General features: G+C 44.1%; 1 protein-coding gene across 1 annotated transcript in view; it reads right to left on the bottom strand.

Annotated features, from left to right (window-relative positions):
• The window catches only part of LOC102176914 (protoheme IX farnesyltransferase, mitochondrial), a 109,030-nt gene that overhangs the window by 17,263 nt on the left and 70,450 nt on the right, over positions 1–21,317 (bottom strand). The window contains exon 5 of the mRNA XM_018064681.1: positions 9,711–9,781. Within this exon, the coding sequence (XP_017920170.1) occupies positions 9,711–9,781 (71 nt within the window). The remainder of the gene's footprint in view (positions 1–9,710; positions 9,782–21,317) is intronic.

The raw sequence follows: 21,317 nt of genomic DNA, 5'->3' as shown, positions 1-21,317 counted from the left end.
TATATCTTTCTAGCTTTTTTTCCAATGATATGTCTACTTTAAAAACAACTGAGAACACAATGAACTGTGGCTTTGCTATTCTATTTTCAATATATCTTGATAATTTCCCTATGCCATTAAGAATAACTACATCGTTATCATTAATGGGGCTTCCCTGATAGCTCAGGTGGTAAAGAATCCGCTGGCGATGTAGGAGGACCTGCAACGTAGGGTCAGGAAGATCCACTGGAGAAGAGATGGGCTACCCACTCCAGTATTCTTGGGCTTCCCCTGTGGCTCAGATGGTGAAGAATCCTGCAATTATCATGAACAGCTACATGGCCTGTTTGGTGGGCAGGCCATGATAATTTCAATCAGTATGTCCACTTACTATTTTTCCATTGTTTTAGTTAGAAATAATGTTGGGATGAGTATGTTACAGACAGGTCAGTGCTTACAGCTCTGATTACGATAAATTCTGAGACTAGGTTCCCAGGTTACTGGGGCAGATGACGTGCACGTTTTTAGGAGTTTTGACTTTCCCAGCCTGTACTCGAGAGTTTACACTCTTTACCTCCCTCCCAGCGGTGTATGAGAAAGTCTATTCCCAGGATCTGTATCAATACTGGGCATGAAATTCAAAACAAAACAAAACTGAACAAACTCAAACAAGTTCGCTGAGACAGTCTTATCCCCATCTTACAGATGAGAAACTGAGATTCGGAACCAGGACCTGGACTCAGGTTTCCTTCTGGGCTCATTCATGTACCCTGGGCGTTCCCCTCTAACCAGTACGTGGGGGACACTGGTCTAATGCCACTTACTGACCATTTCTGGGGTCTGCTGGGGTCTTTAGGCTGGTGGCCTTTGGCTCAGAGCAGCTTCCTGTGGACTCACAGTGCCTGTAGTTCACACCACTGCACACGCAGCCTAACTTCCTACTGCGTCCCCTGAGATGGAAATGACTGGCAGGCACAAATTATTTTCATAAAAAGGGACAGACTTGGGATGTAATACACTGTGCAAGACAGATGTGGTCTTCATCCTGGGAGCGATTATCCTGGGGTGGGAGACGGTAAGATAGGACAGTCTAGTGGGGAGCAAGCTGCCAGGGAGCAGGAACCCAGTTCTGGGGTAGCAGGGGTTTGGGGTGGACACAGGAGGTTCAGGGACTTTTAAGCCAAGCCTGGATGGACAGATGGGGGAGGGGGGAAGCGTGTTTCAGGGGTGGGAGGGGTCAGAGAGCATAGGTTGCGGAGGGCATGGTGAGGCCTCCGGGCGGAAGTCCTTTCTGCTTCTTAAATAGAGGAAGAAAAGGGTCTGACCTGCTTCTGAGAAGGAGCCCTCTGCCTGCCAGGGGGGACACCATTTACTTCCCTCTCAGAAGTCCACGTTAGGTGATTTTTTTGAGGAAAGTGACTTGCCATCACCCCACTATACAATTTTTATCACATGCTTACTTCAGAGAGGACTTCCCATGGCTCAGATGGTAAAGACTCTGCCAAAAATGCAGGAGACTCGGATTCGATTCCTGGGTCAGGAAGATCCCCTGGAGGAGGGCATGGTAATCCACTCCAGTATTCTTGCCTGGAGAATCCCATGGACAGACAGCCTGGCACGCTACAGTCCACGGGGTTGCAGAGTCCGACACAACTGATTGACTAAACAACAAACGTGGAGAGAAAGGGTGGCAGGGAGCAGGCCCCCCTTCTGCCCAGTGGCCTTGGGTAGACTGACATCAGGGCTGTCTCTTTCAAGGCTTCTTTTTTTTAATTTTTTTTTTTTTCCTGGACAATTTTGTTACATTTTACATACCTTACAAGTTAAAGGAAACCTTGTTTGAAATAAGGCAGAATAAAAGAGTTAAATAAAAGAAAAGTGAGGGTTTTGCTTAGAATCTTTGTTTACAGTGAAAATACATCAGTGAAAGAAGCAAAGGGCTCTTTTTGAGACTGGAAACAGGAAGAAGAGGAGCAAGAATAAAGAGAAAATAAATCAAGTGGGGTATCTGGTTATTTTTTTAAAATTCTGATTTACCATGAAATTTTTAAATATCATGGTGATACTAAAGTTGCTTAAGTTTAGCTGTTTTAATAAAGACATCTGTTTTTGATATAGAGAAAGATTAGAAATATATGATCATGTCTCATCTTGGTTACATACAGCTATGGTTTTCTGCCTTATTTTCATAAAATATGCTCAGAGCTAAATCTCAAAGACTTGAAGGGCAATCTTGTCAAACACCGACTTCTTATTATTTTAGGTCAATTATTTATCATACTCTTTCTCCTAACCATACTGCTCAGCCCTTGATCAAAAGACCCACCTCCTCTCCCTGTTCCTATGGGTTCCGGTAAGTACCCTGAACCTGGAGAAGGGCACCCTTTGCCCCATTATTTCTCCTTTTATCAGTTATTCTCCATTTAAAATTTTTGTTTACATTTTTATCAGTCTTTTTTTGCTCCATTCATCATTTAATTTCCTTAGCAGTTCATCTCCACTTCAAGTGCCACTCTGAGGCCTGATTTCTAGACCTAAGATTGGAAGGAAGGTTAAGAAGGAAGCTTCCTTGGGTTTCCCCGGGCTGGGGGTGACCCCAGAGAAAGAGGACCTCCAGAATGTCAATTCTTAACTGTAAATTATAAAGGTAAGAGGGCGTGAAACATGTTTCTAAAGATAACAATTATAACGGAAGAATATTTCTATCTTCAATTATAACTTTAAATCAAGAATTTGATTATAGCAAATCACAAAAATATAAATCAGAGCCAGAAAAAAACTAGGTTGATCACATGCAAAACATTTTTTTAAAATGTGCTGTTACAAATCTACCACAGTAGCTGTGATGGCTTTCATTGAGAACCGAGGAATTAATATGTCTGTGAGTGGATACTGCTGAAACGAATTTATGAAGGAGAGATGATAAAAGCAGGTGAATGGGCATGACAACGTTGCACACATTTCTAATTATCAATAAAACAGGGGGAAAAAAAGTACAAATAAGGAAAACTGCATTACTTGATGGATGGGGAACGGAGATGGGAAAACGTCCAGTAGTTTTCTTGAACTAAAAAAAAAAAATCTTTCATATCCGTTTACTCATTCATGCAAATAGATTCACGGCTCATGCTGAGGGTGGAATGATGGTTCATTTTCAAACTCACATCCAAAACTGAATTACATTTTAAATGGAGAGACCTTTCTACTGAGCACCAGTGTGAGTGAGGTCTTTCTACTCAGGCGTTTCCTGCCCAAGGCTACCACAGAAAAGAAACTAATAGATTCGAGTGGGGGGAAATTTGCTAACATGTTTCTATGAATTATTTATTCTTCTCATAAAATCTAGTACTTCTTTGTTTACTAAACACCAACCTTTAGTAGCTCTATCAAAGTGTAATTTTCTATAGAAATTAGGAACAAATGAGAATACACAAGCTTTAATTTGACACCTACTTATTCCACTTAAACACAATTTAAGTTGCCTGACTTTTAAATGAGTTACTGGAGAAATGTGGCCTTTCTGTTTAAGTAATGTGTCAGAGAGGTCTATGAAATGTTATATGAAATCAAGAAGGCACTATATTCTAAGCAGCTCTGCAGGTAATCGGTTTACACAAAAACTAATCTCATACTGATTGTCATTTTTCCAGAATAAATGATTTTTAAATTATAAAATAAAATTCCCTTTCTTCAAAAACAAACAAACAAAAAACTCAAAAGCGTAATCAAACCAAGCCAATTTAACTTTAATTTCCTGAATGAATCCCACATTTGAGCTTTGACCTGAGTTTTTTTGGGGAAGTCTCCACAAATAACTGTTTTGAAAAGGGGTGCTCTTACAAATCTACTACATTAGCGGCGATGGGTTTTATTGAGAACCAAGGAATTAATATCTCTGCAAGTGGATATTGCTGAAACGAATTTATGAAGGAAAGATCATAAAAGCAGGTGAACGGGTGTGACAGGGATCCCGGATCTTCCAGGGACCTGGGGGTGATAGAGGAATTCAGTAGGTGGTCCCTGCCCTCACGGGTGTGAGAAAACACTGAGATTGGACCACTACCCTGGAAACTTGGTTTTCATGGACAGAAATGAACAACAGGAATCTTCTCCTTAAGAATTCCGGAACCTTGGGGCAAACTGCACACTCTTTTTTAATTGGAGTATATACTTGCTTTACGATGCTGTGTTAATTTCTGCTGTACAACAATGTGACTCGGCTGTATGTATACATATATCCCCTCTCTCCTGAGCCTCCTTCCCATCCCACCTCCTATCCCACCCCTCTAGGTCGTCACAGAGCACCGAGCTCAGCTCCCTGTGCTATGCAGTAGCTTCCGGCCAGCTATCTATTTCACACATGGTAATGTATATACGTCAATGCTATGATCTCACTCCGTACCCTCCTCTGCTTCCCCCACGGTATCCACAGCCCCTCCTCTATGCCTGTGTCTCTATTCCGGCGCTGCAAATAGGTTCATCAGTACCATTTCCCTAGATTCTGTATAAATATATAGGTTAATATATATTTGTTTTCTCTTTCTGACTACTTTATTCTGTATGACAGACTCTAGGTCCACCCATGTCTCTACAAACGACCCAATTTCACTTCTTTCCATGGCTGAGTAGTATTCCATCGTATATATGTACCACACATTTATCCATTCATCTGTTGATGGACACTGTACCGTTCATCTTTATATGCCCTGTACCTAAGGCTGGGGCCCAAAATGTGGACTGAAACAAACCTTTACAAATCAGGCAAGACAGAGAATGTGATCTTAAGACGACTGCTCCTGCAACATCAATCAACGGGAGTAGCATTTGATGATGGCAAATCTTTTCACATCATCTTATTTGAAAGGAAATGGCAACCCACTCCAGTATTCTTGCCTGGAGAATCCCACGGACAGAGGAGCCTGGCAGCTACAGTGCATGGGGTTGCAGAGAGTTAGACACAACTGAAGCGACTTAGCATAGCACATTTGAAAAGAGAGGAAGTGAAGTGACAGGAGGTTAGACCAAATGATTCCAGGTGTTAATAAAGGTGTTTGCTCCTATGATTTATTTCTCATGTGACTGCAAGGGATTGGCTGTGTAACTGTGATGTGATAGTTAACTCTTCATATTCATGGTTCTTAGAATATTGTGGGCATTTTCTGGTTGTAAACAGGGGCCTGGGGCCCAAAGGATCTCCCATCCCAGGACTGCTGTCAACAAATATTGACGACTCACGATGCTTCCAAAAAGTCATGAATGCACTCTTCCTTCTTATGACAATGAGAGAAAGAGAGAGAGATTAGGAGACACCCTTGGCCCTTTCATCCACCCACTGTGATGATTCTGAGTGATGATATGAAAACAGACTTTCTTCTGCCTGTTCTTCCTACTATGGCTCGGCAAGATGGAATGATTTTATTTTAAGGAAATGTTATTTTATTTTATTTTCTGGACATTAGCACCACTGTTCTTTAAGTTGAGACCAAATCTGTTCTTTCTTTTAATGACTGGTGAACACTAAAGAAAAAGAAATTTCTACACTTATAAAATGTTTATGCTCTTATTACATTTGCAGTATATACACACCGAGAGACTAATCATAACCACCCGGATCCTGCAGAGCTTCACCCGGGCCGTATGTGTCTACTAGACCAGCGTGACAGGGGGATGAATAACATTCCCAGGTCCCCTGCAGCCCGCTAAATGTTTACATTTGCTTAAGTGCTTACTGGTAAAACCTTCAGTAAATGTGAAAAATGTCTCCTGTAAATCCCTATAATACTTTGGCTAAACCTCGTTCTTGAAGTTAATAATGCCAACTAAACAATCCATTCATTTCACTTCGAAAACTCAATCTTCATCACTCATTTCACAACCAGGTATGGGCTGCCCCGAATTCCGAGTGTTTTAATTTATCCCCTCGAAGAATAACCTTCCTCTCTGCTCTTATCGCTCCATCTCTCCGCTCACAGCCCACACCTAAAGCTTACAGGTTCTGGATCACTCTCGTTGGATCCATTAAGTTGGGAAAAGTAACGCTGACATGTATTCTTTCCCTGTCAACGTGAGGGAGCTGGAAAATGGGTAATTCAAAGGAGACGGAATGAAAATAACTGAGAAGGCCCAGCCCATGTCTGATTTCTTCAGGGAGCTTTCACTGCCCAGCTGGTCTTTATCTGAGACTTCCCTTTCTGACCTCCCAGAGAACTTCTCATTTGTACCAATTCATTCCATTTCCCTTGATCCATGTTTATGGGCTGCCCCACCTCATCTGCTAAGCACTTTATGCATGTGGCATAATTTTTCCACCCAGATTCAAGGCCTTTTGAGCATGATTTAACAATAAAACTGGCAGCGCTGGTTCCACACTAGGTAATCAATACAGTCTTAATGAATTGAATTAAACAAGGGAATTATTTAATTCTAAAACACAGAGAAACATTTGGTCGTGACATCCTTATGATTAATTTTAGTTAGAAGAGACCAGGAAAAAAGGTTATTACTTAGAAAAAAAATACACAAGCTATATGTATATATCTTAGAAATATGAGTCTGTAGGACTTCAAGTTAGAGAAAGACGTATATCTCTGTTCTGTCTGAAAACTAACAGGAGAGTGAAGAGAAGACAGAAAACCCCAACTAGAACCAGGAAATGCTCCTACAGAAGAGCGGCCGGGTCCAGGAGGACAATGAGAGGATGCGCAGGTCCGTGACCTGACATCACCGCTCAGAAAGCCTCCCCGAGGCTCTGACTCTGAATCAGAGGACTGGGGCATACAGAGGGTGCTCTGGGTGGGGGAGCGGACCCCAGTTAGAAGGAGACCAAGTAGAATCAGGGCCAAGGGAAGCGCAGGCTGCTGGATAAAGCAGCTATGTAGGAGTGCCTGGGTACTGCCCCCCCACGAGACTCCGACCCATGCTTAACTGTCCTCCATGCCTTGCCCTTGGCCCTGGGCCCTGGACCGGGGCTTGGCCAGCAAACCTTCTCTCACTGGGTCTTGGACCTGACACAGAGGACTTAGCCAGCAGGCCTGGGGGTCAAGGGTGAGGTTCCTAGTTCGATGATGAGTCAGTTTAAGTGGAAGCAGGGTTTGAAGGGGCTTCCCAGATGGCATTAGTGGTAAGGAACCTGCCTGCCAATGCAGGAGACATAAAAGACAAGGGTTCGATCCCTGGTTCAGAAAGATCCCCTGGAGGAGGGCATGGCAACCCACTCCAGTATTCTTGCCGGGAGAATCCCATGGACAGAGGAGCCCAGTGGGCTACATCTATAGGGTTGCACAGAGTCGGGACAACTGAAGTGACTTAGCACGCACGCTCGGGGCTTGAAGACCCAACATGCAGAGGAATGAGGTGGAAGCAAACAGTAGCCTGGACACAAGGGTGGAAGGGATGAGGGGACCACGCCTTCTAGAAGACTGGTGGTAAAAAGAGGAGAAGAAAAGAAAAACCAGATGGAGCAGCTGACTGAACAGGCTCCTCTCTGGGACAGAAGGACTGCTCATCCAGATCTGAAGTCAGAGCGGAAGGACCCAGTGGAGTGGTAGGGCTGGCAGAAGCGCTTGAAGGCCCAGGGAGGCTGAGCCGAGGACCCGCCCTCTGCAAGCTGCTCCCCAGGCCCTGAGCTTGGGGATCAGAAGGCAAAAATGGGGTCCCCAGCTGCCAAAAACAGGTGTCAGATTCTGGCGGCGACAACCTGCGGTGGACGACACGTGGTCCCACCCTCCCGGAAGAAACAAGGGCTATCTGAGGAGGAGTTTCTGAGGACATTCACTCTGGACCACTCCTCATCCTCTGACCCCTCCCCTCTGCCACTTAAAAACCACAGAGTCCTCTTTATCCAGTTAGGATCAGTGCTGCAAGCAAAACTCAGAGCTTTATCACACGGACATTGGAGGCGTGCGTGACAGGTAAGCGATGAGAAGGAAGGACGATACTTGTGAGGGTGTAAAACAGCAGGAGAACGGGCGGCCCCGGGCGCCAGACTCCATCTTGATTTTGCCCGCTCCCCCCACACTGCCCCCCTTCCCCTGGCGTCATCCAGGCTCCAGAGCCCTGGTCCCCTGGGCGCAGCCTTGGCCATGCTGATGCTCAGCCTCAGAGGCACAGATGAGGGGGTGTGGCCCCCAGTTAACAGAGGTCAAGTCTGCAGGGAGGAGCTGATCCTGGGGGTATGAGCGCCGTCCTGACCCCAGAGCTCCTCTCTCCAGATGTCCTCAGACGCAGACGCCAAGCTCTCTACCAAATGCTCCGAGACTCCGGTCCAGCCTCGGGCCTCAGGAATGCTTCCTCAGTGATGTGGAGGACACTCTACTCAAGTTCATCAAGTGGCCCCCGAGCCATTAAAGACTCTGATAGATAATCCTGCCACAGAGGCCCGGAGCCAGAGTAAAAGGCAGAGGGCCTCGGGGTCCAGTGTTTCCACAGGAAGTTGAACCAGTCACCTGCAATTACTGCTCTCTGGACGAGACCTCCAGACTGACAACTGGCCCTGCGAGAGTGAGGAGGGATTCACACATGTCATCTTAATATAAAAACACTTTTCCTTTCTGCTAAAGACGTAAGAAGCAGTCTTCTACCAAATAGTTAACGCTTTTTTTTAACCTTAAAAATTTTAGACACGCAGAATTGGCATTTTATGTAGGTAACTGACAGATAGTTAAAAAGTGCTGTCCTCTGTATTCTCCTTGGGAAAACGAAGCAAAGGATAATGCAATGTCATGGATGTTTATGGCCATGAAATGGCATTTTAGCTGTAAAGATTTTTTTCTCTTTGATTCGCAAAAATGTTAGAGAAATTTTTTTGTGGCCTAAGATGTAAAGGGTGTGCTTTTACCGTAACTACTTCAAAACTAGCCCGTTATCTCAATACGCCTTGTTTATCAAGTATGTATTCAGGGTCAGTTTTTCCAATATCTGAAGCGTCAGAGACAAACAGTAGCTCAGTAAAAAGCAAGGCCTGAGCACAAAGTCTGGCGAACGAAACCCTGGGAGGACTTTCTCAAGACGCTGCGAGCCGCATCCACTCAGCCCATGTAGGTCAGCCCTAAGGCGGAAGTAGATTCCACTCAGAGCCATCCTTCGTGATTGCCTGAAGTCACCATAAAGGACACACAGGCTTATGTGTGTACAGTTTTGGGAAACAATGACTAGGTCCACTGAAGTTTGAGGATGGCTGAGTTAAATTAAGAGGGAAAAAAAGGAAAAAGTCTGTATTTACAGGGCTCGGCCCTCAGAGGACCTGCCTCCAAGACAACTTTGCAGAGGCGAGAGGTGGAGAGCCGCGAGGGTTCTATGTCCAGGGGGGTGGATGCCCTTCTGTCTTCACGCTGATGACACAGGCGTGGACTTTGGCTGTGGTCCTGAGGTCAGGGATGGGGGTGAGGGGTGGGGGTGGGGCACGGCGGTATTCTTCTCACTTTACTGCTCAAGGCAAAATACAGGGAAAAGGGGACTTCCCTGGTGGTCCAGGGGTGAAGAATCTGCCTTGCAATGCAGAGGACCAGGGTTCCATCCCTGATCAGGGACCTAAGGTCCCACACGCTGTGCAGCCCACGTGCCACCGTGACAGAGTCAGACCACCACAAGGAAAGATCCTGCAGGACACAATCAAGACCTGATGCAGCCAAATAAATGCATAAATATTTTTTAAAAATACAGGGAAATGATTTGGGACAGATGTGCAATGGAACATTTTGTAACATGGAAGAGAAAGACATTCATGACTTTACCTGATCTGTCCACGAACCAGAGGTCTGTTCTTTGTCCTGTTCATGTTTGAATCAAACGGAACCTCAAAAAACTGCAAAAAGATTGAAAAAAGAATTAAATACAGCATGAAATAGCTATTTTCTTTCTGCTTTAGTTCTACAGTTTTTTCCACAGCAAACTTCATTTTAATTTTGATACCGCAAATACTCCTGGTACTCTTGAGAGAAAAGTTCTCTGTCTGGAACATGCAGTAACTGAAAAACATGGGTTAAATACATGGTTGCGTTCCTCAAAGCCACTGTTTCAGGTTTACAGCATTAGTGCAGTACACGATTTCAGAATCTTTCACGAATCCTGAAGACTGAATCAAGCAAGAATCAGCTGACCTCGGAAAATGGGCTGCTGGAGTCAAAGGCCAGGTCTGAAGGAAATATTAATAAGTCAGATGGGGCTGTACAAAAGCATTTAATCGTCTCCCATTCTCCTACTGCTGAATAAATGTCAACAGCATTTACTCTCACGTTTCAGTATTGAAGTTATAAAGGATAGAGGGAGACCATGACTCAGCTGTACATCCATTCATGCGCTGAATACTGGGGTTGTTTCTCAGTTTTGCCTATTACTACTGGAGTGGGTTGCCATTCCTTTCCCCAGGGGATCTTCCCGACCCAGGGATCGAACCTGTGTCTCCTGCGTGGCAGGTTGATTCTTTACCACTGAGCCACCAGGGAAGCCTCCCATTTCTTATCACTGAATATATGTTAATAGTCTTCACTCTTGTGCTACAGGATTACAGCGACTCAGCTGGAAGAGACATGAACATGCCCTAGAGATGAATAAAGGGGCTTTGCCTCCTCTTTCAAGGAGTCTATCAGTGACTTGTTGGTTGTAAAGGGGAGAATTTAATCCTGTTTATTAATACAATTATTTTGCCATCACCTTATCTGGAAGTATGACTGAAGGGTGTGTCGAGCGCCAGGCTGACCAGGGCGAGCCCTGAGGGGTCAGTGCCGTGTCCATTCAGCTCACCGGAAATGAGGCTGCCCAGACGCCCCCTCCTCCCAGCTCTAGTCTGGGGAACCTGCAGAAGCACCTGTAAGGTGGGAATGCAGGAGCGGCCACGTTTACACCTGCAAAGCTGGCATGAGGTCAGGCATGACTGTGGCTACACATAGCAGCTGGGGCCCGTTGGCTTGCACTGCTGGCCCTGAGGGACACTGGGCCTGCAGCTGCCCTGGCTCCTGCTGGACCTCCCCGGGCTGCACCCCACGCCCGAGCTCATATGTCTCGTGACCTTGGGCCACGTCTGTGTGCTGCTCCATGGCCAAGTGCACCGCTCTCCTGCAGGTCACCTGCACTATCAAAGGTGCAGGTGTGAAAGCGGGAAACGGACACCGTGGTCCAATTTGCTCTCCTACATTTGGGATCCTCCTGCGGATTCTGGGTCACTCCTGTCTGCTTTCTTCTGCCTTCTCCAGGCCCAGCACCAGATACAAGGCCTGCATCCCACCCAGGGTTGCACCAGCCCACAGCATCCTTACCAGGATTGGCACCAGGCCTAACCCCTATGGTAGACCCTCATATTGCTCACAGTACCGCATCCTGATCAAACCTTAACTGATACGGACCTCTTCTCTACTACTTTCAACAGGGCCACTGTTTAAAAAAGTAGTTAATGGTGGCTCAGTGGCAAAGAATCTACCTGCCATGTAGGAGTTGTGGGTTTGATCCCTGGGTTGGGAAGATCCCCTTGGAGAAGGGAATGGCTACCCATTCCAGTATTCTTGCTGGGGGAATCCCACAGACAGAGGAGCCTGGGGGGCTACAGCCCATGGGGTTGCAAAGAGTCGGACACGACTGAGTGACTAAACGACAACACAACAAAACTGTTCAATTTGTCCACCTTATCTATGATCTCAGTGACAGGCTTCCTAACACTTGCGAATTTATCATCCTTAAAGTCAGAGAGAGCTATACAAATAGGCGCTCAATAAATGACAGAGTAAATAAACCATCCCTGAAGGTAAATCTATTTGTAGAGTGAGTTACACTTTGAAATGATTTACAAGTGTTAAAAAATTCTTTGCCTGTGAGAGTCTATATTCCCTATTGAAGGAGTTCAAGTTACACACATGCCGTCTGCTCACCTTCCTTCCCTCCCTCAGTATTCAAACACATTCTCTAAGTATTTCTAATAATCTTTCCTTCATGACCTATTAATTTGATTTCACAGGACTAATGAGGATTCCAATTACAAATCATGTTATTTAAATGTGGGTAAGGTGTTATCCAATATAACACAGAAACTCTTGTGAAAATAACTTTCTTGGCAGTTCTCGAGTGTCAGTGTGCACGCACCCACACACACACTCAGTTCAGGAATTCTACTGAAAAATTTCATCTGGATGAAAAAGAGATGTTATTGTTTCTATGTTCCTGGCAAGTCAGCCATCCAGAGACGGGAACTGAGGTCTAGGACGCAGTGACTGAACCCCAGGGTGCCACAACTTGGCACCAGCTTCTGACTCTCATGGATGCTGAAATGAATCAGGACAAGCAACATCTGGGTAGAAACAGCAGCTAACCAAGACCTTCGGGTCCTTCCAGGGAGGGATCGACAAGTCCTCCCAGCACCATGGATCAGAGCTCATTATGCTGCTTTTCATGCATTTTCTGTAACGCTTTTCAGTTGGGGTCACGGCTTTGGTCTGGCTATCGAAGCCATGTTCCCAGAACATAAAGCAGTGTATCTTCAGGTGAGACATTTAAGCACTTTAGAACATAGACCTAGCTTCATTTACTCACATTCCGCCCCCCCTACCCCCTGCGCTTTATCATCCTTTCATAATGTTATTATCGTTTAAGTTGGCTCCAACTACTTGGAGCCAGAGAAGTAAAACTCCTACAACTGATGGTGAAACTAAAATACCAATGCAGTCTTACCATCCCTTAAAACATACTGTTCACCGACTTTTTCATGCATCCTCCCTGCTTTGAATAATGCCCACAGTGGTTCGCTACTTCAGGAAATGCACGCGGACAACCGCTCAGCCCAGGCCCCTCCTCTGAAGGCTCCGGTCATTAGGTCACAAATGGCCATGCCACCCCGTGCTTTACCCCACATCTGGACACAGTAGCTGGTTTACTGAGAGGGTATCTGATTCAAACAGTCTCTGCATGGGTATTTAACAAACCAAAAGCCCAGGCAAGTATGTCCTCCCCACTCCTGGGTTGCCTGTGGCCACAGAGCAGGATAAATGGAAATGGAGGAGAGGTCCCACACTGACGCCTTGGATCCATTACCTCCAGGGCTCCATCTCCACCTTTTCTAGCCTTGTACACATGCGTGCTAAGTCACTCAGTTGCGTCCGACTCTTTGTGACCCTATGGACTGTAGCCCGCCAGGCTCCTCTGTCCATGGGATTCTCCAGGCAAGAATACTGAAGTGGGTTGCCATGCCCTCCTCCAGGGGATCTCCAGCTTAAGCCAACCCAATATGGGTCTATCCCTTTAATTTCAACGTCCCAACAGAGGAAGACTGTAAGGACATCAAACATGAGAGCAGTTGCATTGTCCAGGAGGGAATGGTATGCTGCTTTTCCCTCAGCAAACAACTTCTTTTCTGCTTATTATGTTCATTTCCAAAATAAGTTTTTGTCCCAGTCTCCCTTATAAAAACCCATCAACCTTTTGGAACTCCTTTCATCAAAAATCTTCCCTCTTACTCAGGGTCCTGACCCCACCATCCACTTTCCCATCTCTCAGATGCTCCTCCCCATATCCTGCCCTCCACGATCCCAGGAGCTGTTCTACGAGGCAGACTCTTGAGGTTGCAAATGGCAGAAACACAACCGAAACCAGCTCAGAGAAAAACGGGCCTTTATGTCCTATAATGGGGCTGTGCCTGCTTTAGGAATTTCTGAGTCTGGCGCCACAGGTACCGCTGTGATTCTGGCTCTTTCCATCTCTCGAGTCTCCTCTGGGTGCTCCCGCATGCAGAGGTCTTCCAGGAAGCAAAATGGCCCTGGCAACCCTAGACGCTCAAGCTCCTAGTTGACCCCAGCAGAAAAGCTGATTTCCTGACAGCTCCAAAACAGAAGTCCAGAACCACCATGGCCATGAATTCCAGGGACAAGGGGGTGATGCGACCACAGGGAGGGAGCAGGTGGAGACACAAAGACACAGTACCCCACTCAAATGACGAGGATTGCCTTCTCCAAGACAAATGCTATCACCGGAAGAAAACAGGAAGATGGTAGACAGATGCAGTGAAATTATCTCTAACTCACTGCAAAGCTAACAGCCCCAAATCATTTCATTTCACATGTCATAACTATAAAATAACTTGCCCACATTCATCCTAGTTTAAGACTGAGAAGTATTAATCACAGAAATGTAATAAACAATTTATATCAATCTTGTCTCAGAATCAGTTTGGGAATCAATAGTTCTGTTTATTTAATAGAGTGGTAAATGGATCATTTTTTTCCTCGTCATAGCCACATGTAGATACAAGTCACTATTATACCAATAGATAAATATTTATCAGATGTCTAACATGGGCTTCCCTGGTTAGCTCAGTGGTAAAGAATCTGCCTGCAGTTCAGGAGATGCGGGTTTGATCTCTGGGTCAGGAAGTTCCCCTGGAGAAGGAGATGGCAACTAGCTCCAGTAATCTTGCTTGGGAAATCCCATGGACAAAGGAGCCTGGCTGGCGGTCTATGAGGTCGCAAAGAGCTGGACACGACTGAGCGATTAAACAGCAACAATAAACATGAGATCCTCACTTTTCTATTATACCATGCTTTTTACATTAGTAGATAATTATTATTACTCCAAAGAGATGTTGCTCTGATATAAAACATACCTATTAGCCTTTCTAACAGATAATTACATACATAAGATACTACTGAATTTTTGTGAGCTAAAATGAAATGGGCCCCAAGAGTGGGGAGAAATATAACTCAGCCCATGTGATGAATTTCCTATTCCCACTCTGATTAATTATACGTTATGCAAAAAGTAGACATATTCTAGAGCTGTCCTTAAGTCGGGCCCAGGAAATATTGACTTTGATAACGAGGTGCAGCTTTTTTCTTTCTCTATGCTAAATAACGGGGGCGACGTTCTTCTGAAGACTCAAAAGAAAAACAAATGCATGAACCTTGTTGGAGTTTGTTTTCCCATCCATCTTCTCAAAGCTGTCAACAAGTGTTTGTCATTCCAAGATGGCCCAAAGCCTCCCAGGTTCAAGATAACGTCTCAGACCTAGTTAAAAGGGATGTTAAATAAATAAGCTAAAGTCCTCAGAGGGGCACCTTTTCCAGCAGAGTCTCACATACTACTACTCGCAGCTCGCAAGTCAGTTAAGATATGCACTCAGCCTGGCTCGCTGGTTGGTACCAGTGTCCCACTGCCGCACCAAGAATCAACAAACTAAGTGGGACTCACTGTTGCCATTGATTCTTCCCCATGAGGTATCTGAAATAAGGTGTGTGTGTTCACACATGCTGACTGGGGCAAAGTTCTCCTCCAAATCTGCTACTCAAGCCATCATTCATTAAGCTGTGTTTTAAGGCTTCACCCCAAAAGGTCACATAACACTTATTAGAGCCCTAAATGACCACATCCCGTGAGTAAAAGAAAAGTCAAAAAGTCACACTGGTTTTCAGGAGCTTCAGAAATGGTGTTCTAGGTCAACCCTCTCTCCTACCAGAGGGCTCTCAATTTATAACACTGTTTTCTGAAAAAAGATGGAAGGAAAGTACACAGAAATATTAACGGCTGGGTAGAGAGGATGGAGAGGTGACTACTCTTTTTGTATCTTACAACTGTCTATAAAGAATATGTATTTTCTACTTACGGGGAAAAATTAATAAAAATTTTTACCTACATGAGACAAATACAAAACTTGAACAGACTCTCTTTAGATTAACCAATAAAGAATTACCAAATGTATCCAGTATCCAGGGCTTCCCTGATGGCTCAGAGGGTAAAGCGTCTGCCTACAATACGGGAGACCTGGGTTCGATCCCTGGGTCGGGAAGATCCCCTAGAGAAAGCAATAGCAACCCACTCCAGTACTCTTGCCTGGAAAATCCCATGGACTGAGAAGCCTGGTAGGCTACAGTCCATGGGGTCGCAAAGAGTCAGACATGACTGAGCGACTTCACTTTCATCCAGTATAAAGCCCATAATAGTGAAGCCTTAGCCAACAAAGTGAACCTTGTTCCCCACAGAAAGAACCACAGGGTGAAAAGTGGATCCTAAATATTTCCAGGGAGACCCATTTCCCCATCCTCTGTGCCACTTCTTTCATTCAGGCAACTATTTTATCATCTGGCCTAGATTACACCTCCCAACACTTCCTGTCTGCAATATTGACCACTTCCCACCCCCCCCATCAATTTCAAACACAATAGTCAACACCATCTTTTCAGGTACAGACCTGATTATTCTAGTTCCCAGCACAAAACTCTCCATGGCTCCCTCCTGCCCACGAGTCAAGTCCAGCGCTCACACATGGCATGGAAAGCCCTTCACAGAAGCTCTGGCCCCTTTACCTCCCCCAACCTTCTCTTTTCTTCCCCTGACATGCTCTGCTCTCAGGGTCTGAACTGCTTGTTGGGTCCTCGGTTTGCTGTCAGTTCTTCCACAATCTCCCACGTTTCTCTGCAGGGACCCATCGTTGTTGCCAGGCCGCATCCGTGATCAGTGCAGGATTTGAGGCAGGGGTCTGCCCTTCATTCTGTTGTTCTGTATGATCTCAGCTGTGGAGCTCTGCCCAACAACCATGCACAGGACCATAAGGATTCACTACAAGTTCACAGTCACCAGCGTCAAAGGGGCTTGTACCACTTACTCCCGGGCCATCCCCTTTGACCTCTCTAGCACCCTGGCTCTGCTCTTCTCCAGAGTTGGTTTTCAGTCTAGTTTACTCTTAAACCTCCCCATGGAGAGAGGAGACTTGCTGGCCACAGTCCAGAGGGTTGAACAGAGTCGGACACGACTGAAGCAACTTGGTAGGATGCATTCTCAACCCACATGCAACCTCCGGCTTCCCCCAACCAGGGCTGGCGACCCCATTCCCTCCCACCTCCCAGGACACCTATCCCACGTGTCAGCCCTCTCCCTACCACACACCCGGTCTGCATCTTCTGGCTGTATCGTTCCTATCCACAGCTCAATGTGCTTCATTTCCTCCAACCCCGCCCATCTCCTGACGCTATCAGCTGATGCGAGGACAAGGTGAGCATTTGGAAACGAAAGGAGATGGTCTCTAACATGATGTGAAGTCTGGGGCCCTCATCTTAGCCAGCACGATTAGTAGCAGGAGGTGTCCATGGCAAGGTTAAGAACCCTCCAGAAATCTCCCAATAAGCTCCAAGGAATTTCTATTCTAACAGCTGCCAAGGACTATAATCCTATCTTTGCAGAAACCATTTTTAAAATAGTTAATTCTGACGGCCAGTTTTGGAGAACAATAAACAAATAAATGCATGAATGTCCACTAAAGGAGACTTATGTGAACAGACTAAATTGCACGTATTCTCTTTAAGCCCACCTTTGAACTCAGATTTCACAGATTAAAAATAAAACTCCTCCTGAACTAGTGATACTTCATCCTAATCTAATGAGGACATAAGACTAGCAAGTTAATAAACTCTTGCGGATTCCTCCACAACTATTAAAAAAACAGGCACGTTCACGGACACCATTAATGGCGATAATATGACAACATTCTGACCTCTGAAATAGTCCCCTAAAATACTATACAGAGTTTAAATGCCACCTAGAGCATAGAAGATGAACATTTTAAAAGGCAAGAAATAAGTAAGATCACCTTTGTCTATAGAGGAAGAAGCAGAAAAATGATGATACTCGACAAGAAAAGGTGGTATCACAAGTTGAGCAATAAGACTGGGCAATCTGCAAAGGCTCAGATGCTGCCATAATAACATCTGGTCCCAGCGGGGTCGGGGGGTGGGAGCCAGAGAAATCATTAAGCCATCTGAGACGCTCCAAACAAAGAAACTGTAAAATTCTGAACTATAAAGCGAAGGAAATACACTTAATCCCTGAGGGGTTGCAGTATGTATTTCAACTGGGTGATCCCTTCTCCAGTGAGGACACGGCGATACGCCGAAACCTGGAGTGACACAGAATCTCAACCGACTGGATGTGGCTCAGAGCCAGCCCGCGCCAGCACCCAGGCACCTGTTGGTTTAATCATCGCATTACTCCAGACACCCAAGGCGGGTGGGGGTCCGGAGAGGAGGAGGCCAGGGGAATGGGGAAAAATACATCTCATTCATTTTGCCTATCAGGGAATGTATACCTTAAAAAAAAATGGTTACATGTGCTTTCTGTAAATGTTCAATAATGTGTTAGAAGAGTAACACATTTCTTCTAAGATTACGGTTTATTTTTTGAACTTCAGATCCTAGAGGGTGCAAAGGGAGATGACTGTGAGTAAGCAACTACTTTACTTACTATATTATCTTAAGCAAAGTGACTCGAAACTCTCTTGAATGACCCTGTTTCCTCCTGTCACTGAGATTCTGCGATGGGGGTACCATTACAGTTGCATTTCAACTTCAATAAAGCTTCTCTGCTGTCCATTTTTCCAGATCATTCTCAAATAATCTCCTGCCAATTAGCTAAAGTTATTTTTAAATAAGCTTCTGCAAGTCTTTGTTGAAAGCTGGTGTATTACAAAATGTGCTTCTTTAGGAACTTAAGTGAAAGAGAAAAAAAAACCGGAATGGTGAATAAAAACAATGACTATTACATCAAAATAGTAACAGAGATAAAATACTTGTATCAAAAAATAAAACGGCACATAAAATATACTGGGGCATTTTCAAAGCCTTAAGAAGGGAACACAGGTGTTATATGTATAAGTCATCACTAAGTGGAACACTTTAGACAGCTTTTCACAATCTTTTCTGTTCCTCTATTTGCACTGCTTTTCTTTCAGTCTGATGACTGGACATGCCTCAATTCTGTGTCTGATATATTCAGAACATATATCTCAGCACAGACTTGGGCCTATGGTCCTCTGCTGAAAGACAGGAAACGGCTGAAAATCCTTTTGGTAGGGCAAGACAGCTGTCATGCACAAGGATGGGATATTGGGTAACTTCCCAGGGCCCTCAAAAATTGAAGTATATATAACTTCTTTCCCGAGGAGCTAAACAAAAACTAGTGATGCAACATGGTTTCCATTTTCTGAGAGCAGAACACATGCACTGACCACCTTACAGAATGACCCAGAAATAACACAGTGGTGGATCCACAGAAGACAAGCTCCATCTGGAACAGAACACCTTCAGCCCTCCTGTTAAAAGCAGACTAGGAATACATGCTTCCTTTTCTAAGATATGTGGATAAAAATTCCAGATTACTCCGAGTTTCTAGGAAGAAAAGGTAGAATAGAGTTCTGAGGTTCATTTTGTGTTTTTCAATGAAAACTTTTTAAAAGTTTTAACTTAATTAAACACAGCATATAGAGAACTTAAATATGCCTAACCTTTCTGTTAAATACTAATGTAATCCCAGAAAGTGGGCGAACATTTAAAAATGCCCATGAATTACAGTAGTTGACTAGTGTCCGTGAATTTATTAGTATGATTATGCAGCTTAGATGAATGGCGAAACCACTTATCAGCCATCAAATCCCAATACTTAAAGAACTGTAACTGATGACATGTCCATGTATTTTCTGTCTGTATCACTGCCTCAGAGGCAATTCTTAGAATATTGGGAATATAATGCTTCTCTATGTTTGCACAACTATCTGTGTGAAGTGGCAATCTAGTTTTCTAAGAGCATTAATGTCTTAATGAAACACTTATTAAGAAAAGGTTTTGATTTTAATGACCACCTTTCTTTCCAGTTTCTTTTTAAATACACTCTTGTGGGAGGGCTTCCTAGGGGGCCTAGTGGTAAAGAACCTGCCTGCCATTGCAGGAGATGTAAGAGACACAGGTTCGACCCCTGGGTCTGGAAGATCCCCTGGAGGAGGGCATGGCAACCCACTCCAGTATTCTTGCGGAAATCCCATGGATAGAGGAGCCTGGTGGGCCACCATCCACAGAGGTGTAAAGAGTCAGACATGACTGAAGGGACTTGGCATGGCACACGGGAGGGCAGGTTTTCTAAGAGATGTGTGTCCTTCCCTCTTTACTGCTGGTGATGCGGGACAGTAGCAGAAGGAAGTCTCCATGTGGCGATGGGCACAACAGCAAATGACGAGGCGCTGGCACCAGGCAAATGCTAACCAGTACCCAGGGTCACACTTTACACATAAAACATGTAAGAACTTCTTTGAATGCACATTCAACCAGAGATTTTACTTTAGAAATACCAAATGGACCACAATTCTCCTATATTTTAAAAAACCTTCCATATCAGGTACTGCTTCTCTCCTGTGAGGTACTGAAAGCCTACATTTATGTGCCAGGATAAAATATTAATAGTAAGCAACAACAGCCACGGCCACCCCCTCAAAATCCACAACAAATGGAAAGGTAAACAGACCTTTTATAATTAAGTCTATAATGATAAAAAATCAATGTTAGATAATAAGTGTCTTTATAAAAGACAGTCTGCCAAATTACCTAACCATTAAGACATTTATTTTAGTTTATCAGTTGACAGTGACTTTTATTCCTCAATGAGACGTGACTAACATACTTCTCATTCTATAAAAGGCAGTCTTTACAGGGATAATACAAATTAACAAGACAAGTCATTCTTGGAAGGAAGGGTTGGGATTTTGTCAACTGATCTTTAACTGATAAATCAGCACTATGACTTACAATTAGGGTTAAAGATCCTAGGCAATATCTGCATATCAATTCTTCGAAGAATGTATGAGGAACAGAAATAAAGCAGAATCTAGTTTATACTAACATATTTTTCAAAATGATAGCTCTTATAATCAAATATATTTGAGACATCATTTTATTTATCATACTGACAAACATTTTTAATTTTTAAAAATTAAAATAAATTCTATTAGAAGTTTATTTTTTTTTAAGAAAATTACCATCATAAATCAAGATTTTGAAAGCTATCCAACCTAGAGATCAGATGTAATATTGCAATTAAATGAACAGGCTGGCTGAAGGTTACTGGTCACACATATTATGTAATATTGAATAATCTAAATCTTGTATTGCTTCATAAGATGTCAATGAAATTAGTATTAAGAATATAAAATGCTTGAAATTAAAACAAAAACAAAAAGGAACATGAAAATAAGAATATATTATTTCAATATCACTTACAAAAGAAAAAACATTCTTACGAAGGGCAGTAAAGGAACTCAAAACTTAATGACTTTAGTTCGTTTTTAATAATTTCCACTTCTGAAACAACATATTAAGGAAATGATCTAGAAGTAGAGGAGAAAACTACATGGTGAAATTTTAAATGGGGACTTTCCTAGTGGTCCAGTGGTTAAGAATCCACCTCCCAATGCAGGGGGGACACTGGTTCGATCCCTGTTCAGAGAACTAAGATCCCAGATGCCACAGGGTAACTAAGCCCGAGAGCTGCAACAAAAGATGCCACGACTAGGACCCGATGCAGCCAAAATAAATAAATAATGAATAAATATT

Source organism: Capra hircus, chromosome 19, assembly GCF_001704415.2.
Source record: "Capra hircus breed San Clemente chromosome 19, ASM170441v1, whole genome shotgun sequence".
Taxonomy (NCBI): Eukaryota; Metazoa; Chordata; class Mammalia; order Artiodactyla; family Bovidae; genus Capra; species Capra hircus.
Note: the sequence above shows the minus strand (reverse complement) of the source record. Positions and strands in the feature narration are given on the sequence as shown.